Source organism: Zea mays, chromosome 4, assembly GCF_902167145.1.
Source record: "Zea mays cultivar B73 chromosome 4, Zm-B73-REFERENCE-NAM-5.0, whole genome shotgun sequence".
Taxonomy (NCBI): Eukaryota; Viridiplantae; Streptophyta; class Magnoliopsida; order Poales; family Poaceae; genus Zea; species Zea mays.
In genome coordinates, this window is record NC_050099.1 from 247,792,095 (window position 1) to 247,805,086 (window position 12,992).

At 43.3% G+C, this 12,992-nt stretch overlaps 2 protein-coding genes and 1 non-coding gene across 3 annotated transcripts; all 3 read right to left on the reverse strand.

Annotated features, from left to right (window-relative positions):
• Window positions 1–331: 331 nt before the first annotated feature.
• On the reverse strand, window positions 332–3,639 carry LOC100282146 (dnaJ subfamily B member 4). The gene is made up of 4 exons (NM_001155058.2): window positions 3,480–3,639; window positions 3,008–3,271; window positions 1,677–2,095; window positions 332–1,205 (listed from the first exon to the last, which is right to left on the reverse strand). Exons 2-4 carry the CDS (start codon window positions 3,164–3,166, stop codon window positions 767–769), a joined length of 1,017 nt encoding a protein of 338 aa, NP_001148530.1. The 5' UTR covers window positions 3,167–3,271; window positions 3,480–3,639; the 3' UTR covers window positions 332–766.
• A 177-nt stretch (window positions 3,640–3,816) lies between these two features.
• Window positions 3,817–3,898, reverse strand: TRNAS-GCU (transfer RNA serine (anticodon GCU)). Its single transcript has one exon. It is a non-coding gene; the product is annotated as a tRNA-Ser (tRNA).
• Window positions 3,899–4,164: 266 nt separating this feature from the next.
• Window positions 4,165–7,734, reverse strand: LOC100279074 (uncharacterized). Its single transcript, NM_001152126.1, is given in 9 exon segments — window positions 4,165–4,372; window positions 4,584–4,701; window positions 4,931–5,029; window positions 5,151–5,343; window positions 5,461–5,561; window positions 6,554–6,593; window positions 6,676–6,723; window positions 7,213–7,389; window positions 7,673–7,734. Coding segments are annotated over 9 exon segments (933 nt in total). The 5' UTR covers window positions 7,706–7,734; the 3' UTR covers window positions 4,165–4,248.
• Window positions 7,735–12,992: the final 5,258 nt, after the last annotated feature.

Consider the following 12,992-nt stretch of genomic DNA (forward strand, 5'->3'; position numbering starts at 1 on the left):
TATGACTTTTGGAACATCAATTGCACGAAGATTTTACGAAAAGCTTGAATGTACAACATTTATTTATTTATTAATATTATTAAATTAATAGTAAAATTTGTATTTTCTAATAAATATATTAGATTATACAAATGTTGATAATATTTGTTATCAATCTAGATAAACTTTAAATTTTAAATTTCTTAAAAAGCGTGAAAGGGAGTACATGCATACATTTATCCTGGAACTGTTTTTTTTTAAGAAAAGACACTATATAGGCTGGTTTGCAGTGAGATCGGTGGAGGTAAGGTCGACATGAAAAACATTTTTGTAAAAAAAAGAGATATGAACCCTGCCCAACTGATACATGATACAAGAAAGAGGCACATGAATATTTGCTTAAAGGCTCCTTTCTTGTCTTTTCTATCTTTTTTTCCTTTCCTTCCATTTCCCGGGTATGCTACAGTTTTCCAATGAAAAAACCATCACATGCCCCAGAAAAAATTCGGATGGAAAAATCAGCTTACATTATCCTCGAAATCACCCACCTTTTCTACGGATTCACACGATATAACAAAGAAAACGAAAAAAAAAACTAGGTCACATTCAATTAACCAAAGCAAATAGGTAGGATTAGTAACGGGATATTTAACCATGGAAATGCCTATCTGATTGACTCAAGTTACTTCCAAGTTCCAACTATCCATCTGAATTCTAGTGCCAATGTAGAGACTGTTCCTTCTCCATGTAAAAGAATGCAATGCCCCTTCTCTTTCTCTTCCCCCAGTTAGCTGCCCATGATTCGCCTGATGGCTGCCCGCTGTGACGGCGATAACCTCATCGGGAAGGTCACATCAAACTTGATTACCAGCTTTCCCTTCTTCCCAGGTTCCTTCCTGATCGGCCACCCTTCGTTCTCCAGCACAACTTCGTATCCAGGGCGCACCACTTCCTCCACCCTCACAGGCAGATTCCGACCATCAAGGGTTGTGAGGTTTATCTCTGCCCCAGCGAGGGCATCTACCAGAGGGATCACCTGCTTTACAAGAAGGTTGTTCCCTTCAAGATTGTACACATCATGGGGCTTCGAATCGAGGACAAAGGTCAGGTCTTGTGCTAACTGGCCATGTAGCTTATCGCCTTTGTTGGGGAATGTAATCTTGGTTCCCTTTTTCCAGCCAGGTAACACTTCAACTGCCAAGACCTCTGTTTCAACTTCTATTCTTCTGCATAAGATGAGATTCGGATGGAGTCAGAATCAGCATAATTTCTATCCCAGTAAATGCAACAGCAAACAGATTCAACATACCAAGCTAATCATGCCCATGAACTTGACAAAAATAAAATGAACTAACTTTGTGATTGATATCTGTTTCACAAGTAACAGTAATGACTCAGGATCCACAACTAATTAGTTATCCTTCACATTGCTTGAGAATTTTCTCTCGAGAAGGAAAGTTGGCACGCAGGACTTCGTCACGAAATAAGTGTAGATTGAATTTCAAAGATATATATTAGCAAAACATATCTTAATAGTCGCAGAAAAGTCATCTGTACAGGTTTGAATTTCCAGATTATCTAAATGTTCATTGACCCAAACTCTTGTGCAGCAAAAAGGAGAAAACCGCAACATTGAGGAACAACCTATCACTACAAAGATATCACAGAAATTTGAGGAAAGTAGTTCAACAACATACCCATCTGGCTTTGCAACATTCCTAGTGATCTTCATTTTCCTTTTTGTTCCATTATACAACTCTTCAAGAGTACAAAGTAATGTTTTCTCCACAGGTGGTGGCTTTTCTATATTGCTTGTACTGGCACCATTCTCTTTCTGTGAACCAGAAGGAGCTTCACTTCTACTGTTCCTGGCTGAAGTCCAATGTGACCTTGGCTGGAATCGCCTCCGGTCATGGTCAAAGGAGTAAGTCTTGTTGCTTGCCATGAACTCAGCAAAGAAATCATCTGGGTCACTAGGATTGTAATGGAAATTACTCGGACCACTTGGGCCAGCAGTTGTGGAGGACCGGCTCTGGGAACCAGGTGGAGGCATCCCCTTTAAGCCCTCCTCACCATACTGATCATAAATTGCACGCTTCTCTGGATCACTTAGTACCTGCACTAACCATCTAGAGTTGATCAGCAAAGAGCAAATAATCAACACAGCCCCTAGAACTGAACTTTTGCATTCACACTCCTGGAAGATTGTATGCAATGATTTTTCAGCACTACAGACTGAAAGTAAAATAAATACGATGAGTACAAGTCCATGCTAAAGCGATGATCAGAAGAGAAGGAAAACATCGTGACTTACCTCCATCTTGCATTGCATTTAAAGTCTTAAATAATATGCAGTAATCGTGCTGATTTTATATTACATTATTCAATCACCATAGTAAATGCTGAAGCTAGATGCAGACCATGAGAGAAACATTTTTAACTCACAACAGTTCTATCTTATGGTAACAAAGAAGTCCTAACTTCAGCAATTGAAACCAATGCAAATCAAACTAATTAAAAGGAATAATACTTCCAAGATGCCAGGACAGTACGGCAGTTTTAAAACTTATAAGTACAACTACATAATCACAATCATGGTTCTTTTGCCATAGAGCTTCACTAGCAGCTTGTGTTAAAATTGTATACTTTTTTTCCTAATGTTTCTCAGTAATCAATTCATACAGATGATGAATACTCTAGCTTGGGGGTTAAATAAACACATGAACTCGTACGTTGCACTTTGTAGATCCTAGATGAACACTGAAAATGGTAAACATGAATTTAAGACAGTTTGAGGATACAATTAGAGGAAACATAACTTCACTTATTTATAACGACTAAGAACTTTCCACACGACCATGTATTGGAATCACCAACCAAATTAAACCAAACGGTTCATGTATTGGTATCACCAACCAAATTAAACCAAACGGTTCATGGCTATCCTTTTCTTCCAAAAATATGTGATCATGTGGATTCCTAAATACATCATAACGGGAAGGAAAGCTCGTCTGCTAGATTCACTTGCCTCGTAGGCCTCGGTTATCTGCTTGAACTTGGCCTCAGCCTCCGCCCCTCCAGTCAGATTCTTGTCAGGGTGCCACGTCCTCGCGAGCCGCCGGTACGACTTCTTGAGGTCCTCCAAGGTCGCATTGCGATTCACCTTGAGGATGTTGTAGTAATCCATTCCCGAGCGTGTAACGCAAGCGAACCTTTCAGGAACGTAAATTCACACACAAAAAAACAGCTGTGAACCCCCGGTGTCTTCGATTACATCGAGTGGTCCTCCAGGCTTGAAGGAACATGATTCGCAAGGATCATCACCAGGAGACAGGGGCGAAACGAGGACATGGGCGCGCGCACGTACACCCAATAATTCGCGAAAAAAAACGAAGTTAGTAGGCATGATCCATCCAGATCCGAATATAAATAGCGAGATCGCTTAAGTTAGGGTTCGGGTGCTCGGTTTCGCCCAGCAGGGAAGAAGATTGTGTGCGTACCTGACGGGCGCTCGTCGGCTGCGAAGGGACGACGACGACCTGGCTCGAAGGGACCGACCAGGGCACCTGGCGTAGGGCGGCGGCGGTCGCGCGGTCGTGGCCACGGCCCACGGGAAAGAGGGTGGGAGAGAGCGCGCGCGCTGCGGAGGGAAGGGGACATGTTTCTTTTTTTAAGTTATTAAAAATAAATGCACTCTGCTCACCCTCTGTGCCAATTTTTTTTAAGAGAATCAATCTTAAGTTTAATAACTATATTAAGGGTTAGTATTTTTTAGTGCATATTGGGCTCTTGGCATGGAGTGAGGAAAAAACAGCAAAAAAAGAGAAATAAAAATAACGACGCCTGAGAGATTCGAACTCTCGCGGGGAAACCCCATGTACTTAGCAGGCACACGCCTTAACCACTCGGCCAAAGCGTCGTTGTTGTTCTAGCTTGAATACAAAACTTATCTATGGGCAATGTAAATGCAGTGTTTCTATTCCATTACCGTCCACCCCTGTCAGATCAACGTTTATCCACTTGCACATTCAGACAAGGTCTTCCACTGGTACAAGAACGCCTTTGTGGCAGGGACAGCCGGAGCATGAGCACGTGTCAGACTTTGCCGAGGCTTTCCCCACGGGGTGGTCTGACTTCTGAGACTCAGACGGTCTAGTCTACCCAAAAGAATATTTCAGGGCGAGAAATTGCAACGAAATGATAGATTGCCTTGTAATGGAACTTAGCACCAGTCAGCACAGCTATGAACCAAAGAAGTGAAGATCCTAGCTATACAGAAGGAAGGATGTCGAGGGCCACTTCCTTCAACGAAGGCATCTCCTCTTGTTGATGCAGGCAGACGTAGTTCCCAGACGACGCCTTCCTCAGGACCTTCCAAGGCTCAGGGTAACACCTGCCACATAACAGTGGAAAGAATCCTATTACACCTGTCAGATTCTGTTTCAGTCTGAACTACAGCTAGCAACATAATTGTGAGGCCCTCACAAGTTGTGAATGCCACAACAATCAAAATTTCATTTTGTTAGCGACTATGGCTAATCCTGAAATGCATGCTATGGGGAGAACCAGTTGCAACAGAACAGGCATATGATCAGAATGCGGACCTGAAAAGCGTTCCCCCTTTAGCTCCCTTGAAATTGTGGATATAGTAAACCGTATCCAGCTTCGGGAGGAATGTTTTGGAAAGCTCTGCAAGTTTTGGGTAGAAGAACGCCGGATAATCTTTTGCTAGTCAAGGAAAAGGGATTAGGATTCACAATCATATATACATTTCTAGGTATAGTCAGCGCAAGATCTTTTTTTCCCCTTCTTCTTCTTCTTCTTCTTTTGAGAAGAGTGCTTCTCAATGCGAGATGTTCCCCCATAGTAGACAAGACAACGTAGAACGATGCGATTAGCATAAGAAGCAAACATTAACTAGTCTTCGTTCGTATACGCAGAAGAAGGATACATCCACTTCTGATTCGGTCTAGTTCTCCATTGAATATTATCAATTTCCGGCTGGTGCCAACTACTGCTTCCTTGTAAAGTTCTTCGACCACGAGCATTTCTGAAAGCCACCACACATCGCCAAAAAAACAAAAAGGAAATCTCAAGTTTGATAGATCAGTTTTATAATGGAGGGGATATCTCAAATCAAACTTAAGCAAAGGAGAGGAGAGGATGCAAACCATTGACATTGAAGTAAGGATAAGCCACGAGGAATGTCTCGTCTTGTGGTTTCACACGATCTGCCATTTTCACTTTCGTTGTGAAACCAAAATCTTCGAACAAGGATGGTTTCGTAAGATAATCTAGCTTCAGCGAACATCCTTCAAAGGCTGACTGTCTTGCAAAAGAAACCTCATTCGCCTCAGGGAAGAACTGAAACACGTGAGATATGAACAGATGGGATCAACCCAAGAGTTAGGGCATCACTAGTACATCTACTCGTACTAATCTCTTATAAAAGTTGCCAAGGGCAAACCACGCGTAACATACTACTCTGGTTCGAGTTGCTTTCTCTGCAGGTACGAAGCGATCACAAAATTCTCTAATGAGAAGCATGCTTCCAGTCATCTCATTTCCCCCTTCGCCATCACCTAAAAGTAAGAACAGAAACAAAGTAGCGAGTTTTCACTAAGTAGAACCAAGGTACACCCTGTTGGAAATAACCATGTCCAGGTGCATGTTGTTAGTGTCTAGGTTCATAATATTTACTTTAGCTAAATTTCAGCATGGAGTAATAGGTAGTAATAGGCTGATTAGTTGGGTAATATTCTGCATTTATTAGGGGCCATCACAGCCTGATTTGTAGCTCACATTGGCTATATTAATAGAAGAGAAAACCAGGAAAGGTTAAGTCATCCTAGCCACCATAACACTTGTGCTCTTGTGTGATACTCTGTTCTGTGTCCTGTTGGAGGCTTTAGGCCTGTCACACCCTCCAAATTGAATATAAGTCATTTTATATTTTCATACTTTTTTAAGTGTAAATCATCAGAGTTTCCAGGCAACTGGCCATAATTTTATTCTCCACACTTATGCCTTTTTGTTTTCTTGAACATGTTTCATTAAAAGAAAAGTATAGTAGAGTTCAAATGAAGTACAACGCACACCTCAGTCCCACCACCAACAAAGCTACATATTACAGTAACTCAGGATACAAGGGAAGAACGACCTCAGGTAAAGGGATTAAGTCACCCCCTCATCATGCTTGCCTATATCAAGGGCACACTTATGCCTTTGCTAACTGAATGCTATCACCTATGGTGGGGGTATCTTTTGCAATATGTAATAAGTGCACGGCACTAATACCACTTCAATACTTCCTCAGTTCATATGCACAAATCTAAAACAACTTATGTTCAGAATCAGAGGGAGTAGGTACACAAATTAAATGGTCATTTGTTTGGACAGTTTCTTAACTTACGTTATGGATAGTTTCTTGTATCTTTGTTTTAGGCCTCCTTAGGAGGGTTTCCTTGTAACTGAATCCATTTTAGATTATTCCTATTTTCTTCTTAATATAATGACGGGCAGGTCTCCTGCACTTTCGATAAAACAACAAATTAAATGGTCATCAATCTCGAACCTGGTACGGTTTGTAGTCCAGCTGTAGGGAACTCGATTTCCTGTATATGCATCACAGCCTCTTAATAGTTGAGGCACACACAAAATAAAAGAATTCAATTAAATTATCAGATTGAAGCGAACCAGTAGCTGTTTTCCATCCTTGAAAGCTGATTCAGCAGCTTCTTTAGCCTGAAATCACTACATGTGTATCCCATTAGTCATGCAATTATCTAGTTTATTTTTCAATACAAGAATGGCCCAAAGTGCCAACAATTGCTGTCATCTTAAAGGTACAGTATAAATGAAGGAATACAGGGGAAACAGCAATGCTGCAAATTCGTAGCACGTGGACGGCAGCAGGAACGGTGGCTATGTGATGCCAAACAATAAGTTGCTGGCTAGGGTGAGGGTTTGACATTTGATAGTTAAATGGGATCGAGTGCATCTAAAATAAATTGCTGTCAAATAACTTGCCTTCTTTGAAAACTGAAATTCACATACTCGAGACACAAATTATAAATGAAAAGTTAAGTGGGGACCTTTCCCCCAGTCGAGTTCTCCGCAAAGAGGCACATCCTTGCAAAACAACTAAGATAGGCGTGCAAAACTGGCAGTGCATCACAGGATCACTACATGAAGCTAGCGATTTTCTAGAATTTCGAGTTCTCCACCAATTACCTGCGTCAGAAGTTCTGTGTAATCACTTGGGAAGTTTACATCAGACACATTGCGAGAGCCTGGGTCTCCAGTGACAGCACAAAATTGGAACCCATTCCTCGACTTTCTGCTTGCGACAGTGAACATGCCACCAGTGCCGTTGCCATTGCTGATTGTAGCAGGTATCCAATTAGAGGCCTTTAAGAAACCAAGAAAAAGAATGAGAAAGGCTAAAAAAATAAAGAGTAAGCAAATAAAACATATAGTTTGTCTGTGGCAGTGTACTTGTTTACTGAGAAAGGGAGTTCTGGAGGTAATTGGAGGGTTAGCCATGGAGCCATAACTGGTTGCCATGGCCATGGAAAATATGTGTGGATGGATATGTGCGTGGGGACTGGGGTGGGAGGAGTGTGGGTAAGAGAAAGAGAAGGTGTGCAAATATTAAAGGAAAAAATGGATAGAATCTGTTATGGGGTCTTACTGTGTGGTCTCCAGTTGCTGTGATTGGGACCATCTTGTCTGTTAGGACAGTTCCATGATTGTGTGAACATGCTGCTCAGTGCATAAGAATTAAGAAGTAGACTTTTCCCCTACCCTGCATACTACAAAATGATGATTAATTATTATATAAGTAACAGCTTCTCTGAAAAAATATATTCGCTGAAAAGAAAATTCATTTGATACTGTTTCTTAAGATGGAAAATCAATTCGATTAACCACTGACCTTGCAAAATTCTGGCTGTACTTGCATTCTTTCTTTGGAGTTCATTTTTATTTATTTCTTGTCTGACACAGCATCAACATGAGCACTAAGATCCTAAGCTGGTTTTCTGCTTCCTCCCCCGTAAAGGCGTAAACTCAGCACAACTTCCGTAACTGTTAAGCACTTCCATTACACCTCAGCTCTTGTAACTGCAATGTCACCAGCAAGCACATACTGCTTTGCATTTGAAGAGGGAATAAGCTCCAATGCTCATCTTCATCCATCCCCTAGCAGGTCAGGTACATTGTGTCTAGTTTAACACCAGGCCTTTTCATCACCAAAGCATCATGCTCAAAGCCGGTTTTGATCGTGCAAACATGCGCCATTCTTCTACACCCGAGAGCAGCAAGAGAGGTGCAGATAGAAATAGCCACTGCTCCAAGTGGCCGGGTCTGGTCTACATCCTCCTCGGGTCATTTCGGACAGCAAACTTTTAGTGCTCCTTCATCTTTGTACACCCAGAGATCAATGTGTTCCATGATGTCTCGACTCTCTGGCATTCTCCTAAAGCAGGTAGTAGCAATATCCATGTCTCCTTGTTGGGCGTATCCCTTTAAGATTGTATTCCATGATACTAGATCTCTATCAGTATCAGGCATATCAGCAAACAATCTCAATGCATCATCCAACCTCCCACTCACCATGAAACCACCCATCGTTGTGTTCCAAGCAAAGATATCACGATCAGGCATGTCCTGGAACACCTTCCACGCAGCATCAGCATCTCCAATCTATCAATACCCACCCACTATGGTCTATGGCTGTCCAAGATACAGTATCCTTTTCAGGCATCTCGTCAAAGAGTCTCCGTGCAACCTGCATTATCCCAGCCCATGTGTATGTAGCCTGTGATCATGGCGTTCCGCGTTCCTGCATCTGACCAAACAGCTCATCTGCATTGCATCATTCAGGCATCCGGTCGAACAGCTCCCCGGCCTCGGCCACCCTCCCGCGTCGCTCGTAGCCCGTCAGCGGGGCGCGGCCCGCGAGACGGTGTTCCTGAACGGCATCGCGTCGAGCACCCCGCGCGCGTTCGGCGAGCATCCCGTTCCTGAACAGGCCCGAGATCATGCAGTTCCACGTGAACACGTTCCGTTCGACCGTTACGCTTACGCCGACCCTGCCGGCGCGCCATGATGGCAGAGTTCCATCGCATATGTCGCCCGCTTGACGCGACGGCGGTGGCCGCGGCTGCTGTTTGTGCTGTTCTGTTCTCCATCAGATGCAAGATGTACCGTTCGATATGTTATCAACGGCCGCGATCGAGCGCCCACGTGGCAAATTGGATCCACTCCGGTCGCGGTCAAACTGCAATTGGAAACCCACTCCACGCAGCAGCGCAGCAGCTTGCGGTTGCGGGCAAGCGGCGCCTGTAGCTCGCGGGCTCAGATCGGCGCCGGCGCCGGCGGGTGGAAGCGACCCAGGGCCATGAAGCACCCGCTGCACCGCGACGGGGAGTCGTACCCGTCACCTCCGCCGCAGCGGCGGCCGCGCGGGTTCGCCTCCGCTCCCGCTCCCGCGGCGGGGGCTTCGCCGCGGAGGCGAGGTGTGCAGGAGCGGGAGCGGGAGCGGGAGAAGGAGCGGACGAAGCTGCGGGAGCGGCACCGGCGCGCCATCACTGGCCGCATGCTGGCCGGGCTCCGGCAGCACGGCAACTTCCCGCTCCCCGCGCGCGCCGACATGAACGACGTCCTCGCCGCCCTCGCCCGCGCCGCCGGCTGGACCGTGCAACCCGATGGCACCACCTTCCGCTCCTCCAACCAACCACTCCTGCCTCCTCCTCCCCAGCTGGTCTGTGCACCTTCTCCCAACTCTCCTGCGTTGCCTCTGTTTACTTGTCTCGCAAAATTACTAGATATTGGACACCGGCATGCTAATTTGAGCGCTGTGGTAGTCTCCTGGTTATAATCCATGTATGCTGCCAATGTATAAATTTTGGAACAATTGGATCATTAAAAGATCCAAACTTTAGATATATACCATGGACCCCACATGTCATTGACTCATGTGGACCCACATGTAAGTGAGATAGTAATGGTATGGATCCAAAGTGGTGATCTTTTAATGGTATGGATCCAAATTTCCCATAAATTTTACAGGAAAGCTTTAGCGTTGCTATCCTAACAGATTGTAGTTGGTGCTACTTGCAGCACGGAGCATTCCAGGTTGCTTCTGTGGAAACCCCAGCTTTGATCAACACTCTGAGCAGTTATGCCATCGGGACACCATTAGATTCTCAGGCATCAGCCCTACAAACAGATGACAGTCTGTCACCATCATCACTGGACTCAGTTGTGGCAGACCGACGCATAAAGACTGAGAACCACGGGAATTCCAGTTCAGTCAGCTCTCTCAACTGTATGGACAATGATCAGGTGACCTACATCTTTGTCGGAATAAGCCCGCTGTGCTGATATACTGTCACAAAATAGCTGTCATTACAGTAACCTCCTCTTCTGTGTTGCTCAAGCAACTGATTTTGCACCTTACATATATTTTGTGTGTCTGTACAGCAAATGGAAACGATATTTGTTTAAACATTAAATGATAGGATGGTACTTTCTTTACAATTGTTTTAAATGATAAGACGACACTTTCTTTACAATGGCTCACGGTTTACGTGTTCCTTCCATTTGTGAGCCACAGTCGTGGCCATATTAGTGCTCACAATGTTCTAGTTCCAGCTTGCAGTAGTGTTCTAGTCACATCATACAGCAATTTCTGTAGCACCTTTCCATTATTAATTACTACACTAGACTGACAACTTTTCCCTGACTGTTGAATCTGTAGCAGTTAACGAGATCAGTATTATTCCCCGATGATTACACGAAAACTCCATATATACCAGTTTATGCTTCTTTGCCTGTAAGTTCCCAGCAAACTTCTTAGTCCTTGATTTGGTGTCTGATGTGATAATCGGGTGGTGTCAAGTTATCTATTTTTTATCTATGACTGTCAATATATAAAATGGTTGCATACTGAGTTTGTACTGTCTGGTCAGAGTTAAACTTTTTTACTGGATTTGCTAGTGTCTTTGACCGCTATATTAAGTTGTATCGGCATATAGCCAATATCAGACATGTTACATTTAGTTTGTGCGCTTTTAAAATAAATCTTGAGAACTGAACAGGCAAGGATTGTTTGTCACATCTGTTCTCAAAATTTCCATATTTGCGACCTATTCCAAGCCCTTTCTTTTACTGTTTACTGCAGATGGGTATTATTAATAGTCACTGTCAATTAGTGGACCCAGAGAGTGTACGCGCTGAGCTAAGGCAACTGAAGTCTCTGAACGTGGACGGGGTTGTTGTTGACTGTTGGTGGGGGATTGTAGAAGCCTGGACTCCTCGGAAATATGAATGGTCTGGTTACAGGGACCTTTTTGGTATAATTAAAGAGTTCAAGCTGAAAGTTCAGGTTAGTACGCATTTTAATATGCATAGTACTCATTTTGAAGTTTACATGGAAATATAAGTCGTCGAACTGCAGTTCTGGATACAAGGCATATACCAGTTTGTATGAAGTAAAGGAACTAGATTTTCTGAGTTTATATGATTATTTTCTATTAAAGGTATTGTGTAATGTTGTAAAATATTTAATATCATTTTTTAAAAATGGTAAAATTTCATGTTTCTCCTTTTCACCAGGCCTGCTTACATTGTCTAATTAGTGTTTTTGACAAACATCTATTAAGGTTGTATTGTCATTTCATGGGTCTGGAGAGACTGGATCTGGTGATGTGTTAATCTCTCTCCCAAAGTGGATCATGGAAATTGCAAAAGAGAACCAGGATATATTTTTTACAGACCGCGAAGGTAGAAGAAACACAGAATGCCTTTCCTGGGGGATTGACAAAGAACGAGTCCTTCGTGGGAGAACTGGCATTGAGGTATTGGGTCACACTTGGTAAATTTTCTCCTCTCTTCATCTTTTGACAAGAAATAGGAGCACCATTCTCCTTATATTACTTTGGTTAGATCTTAGATTGTCATTTTCCCATCTTTCTGCACTGTGGTACCTACAATTTAATTTAGAAGATAGCAAAACCATTTTCCTTGTATTGAAACACTTAACTTTAGTGTACATTCTACCTTGCTTTGTTTGAATGCCATACTATAAATGAAGAAAAAAACTAGTACACCGAGCCTTAACAAGATCATCTGCAGGTCTGTTTTGATTTCATGAGGAGTTTCCATATGGAATTCAGAAACTTATCTGAAGAGGGCCTTGTTTCTTCTATCGAAATTGGATTGGGTGCTTCAGGGGAGCTAAGATATCCTTCATGTCCAGAAACAATGGGCTGGAAATATCCTGGTATTGGTGAGTTTCAGGTATTTTTTTTTCTCGAAAGCGCAGGAGAGCTGCGCATCATTATATTAAGTAGAGGAAAAGAGGGTCCAAAATAGACCATAGTACAAAAGACCTCCCCAGAGGGGATAAGAAAACCAAAGAGAAAATAAGAGAAAAAACAAAAACAAGAGCAAGACAGATCCTAAAAGACAAAAACCAGCCCATCAGCGAAAAAACCAGGCAGCTAGGTGCCTCTGATGGTTGCGGCAAGAAAGGAGAGACCCTTAGCTCCTGCCATTTCCCACAACTGTTGTTCCTCCCTTGCCTGACAAAGAGCTGCAGAAACACTAGGGGAGAGTCCATCAAAGACAATTCGATTCCGGTGATTCCAAATAATCCAGGCTCCCAAGGCAATAAGGGAGTTGACACCCTTCATAATCATATCTCCAGAGCCATTGTCAATCATCTCCCACCACCCCGTAAAAGACACCGTACTAGGTGTAGGAGCCAGATTTTGTAGTCTGAAAATGCACATCAGCCGGAACCAGAATTCTCTCGCAAAAACACAAGAAACCAAAATATGATCCAAAGTTTCAGACTCTTGGTCACAAAGTGGGCACTTCTCCGGATGATCAAGTCCTCTCTTTGCCAACCTATCTGCTGTCCAGCATTTATTGAGCACCGATAGCCAGAGGAAGAAGTGACATTTAGGGGGGGCCCAAGTTTTCCAAACTCTTTCATAGTGACC

Bases quoted from the DNA above. Each gene is read 5' to 3' on its own strand.
- LOC100282146 (NM_001155058.2), bottom strand. From the start codon at position 3,166: ATGGATTACTACAACATCCTCAAGGTGAATCGCAATGCGACCTTGGAG. The intron at 2,096-3,007 runs GCAAGTGAATCT...TGGTTAGTGCAG, and splicing joins AGATAACCGAGGCCTACGAG to GTACTAAGTGATCCAGAGAA. The intron at 1,206-1,676 runs GTATGTTGTTGA...CATCTTATGCAG, and splicing joins AATGTTGCAAAGCCAGATGG to AAGAATAGAAGTTGAAACAG.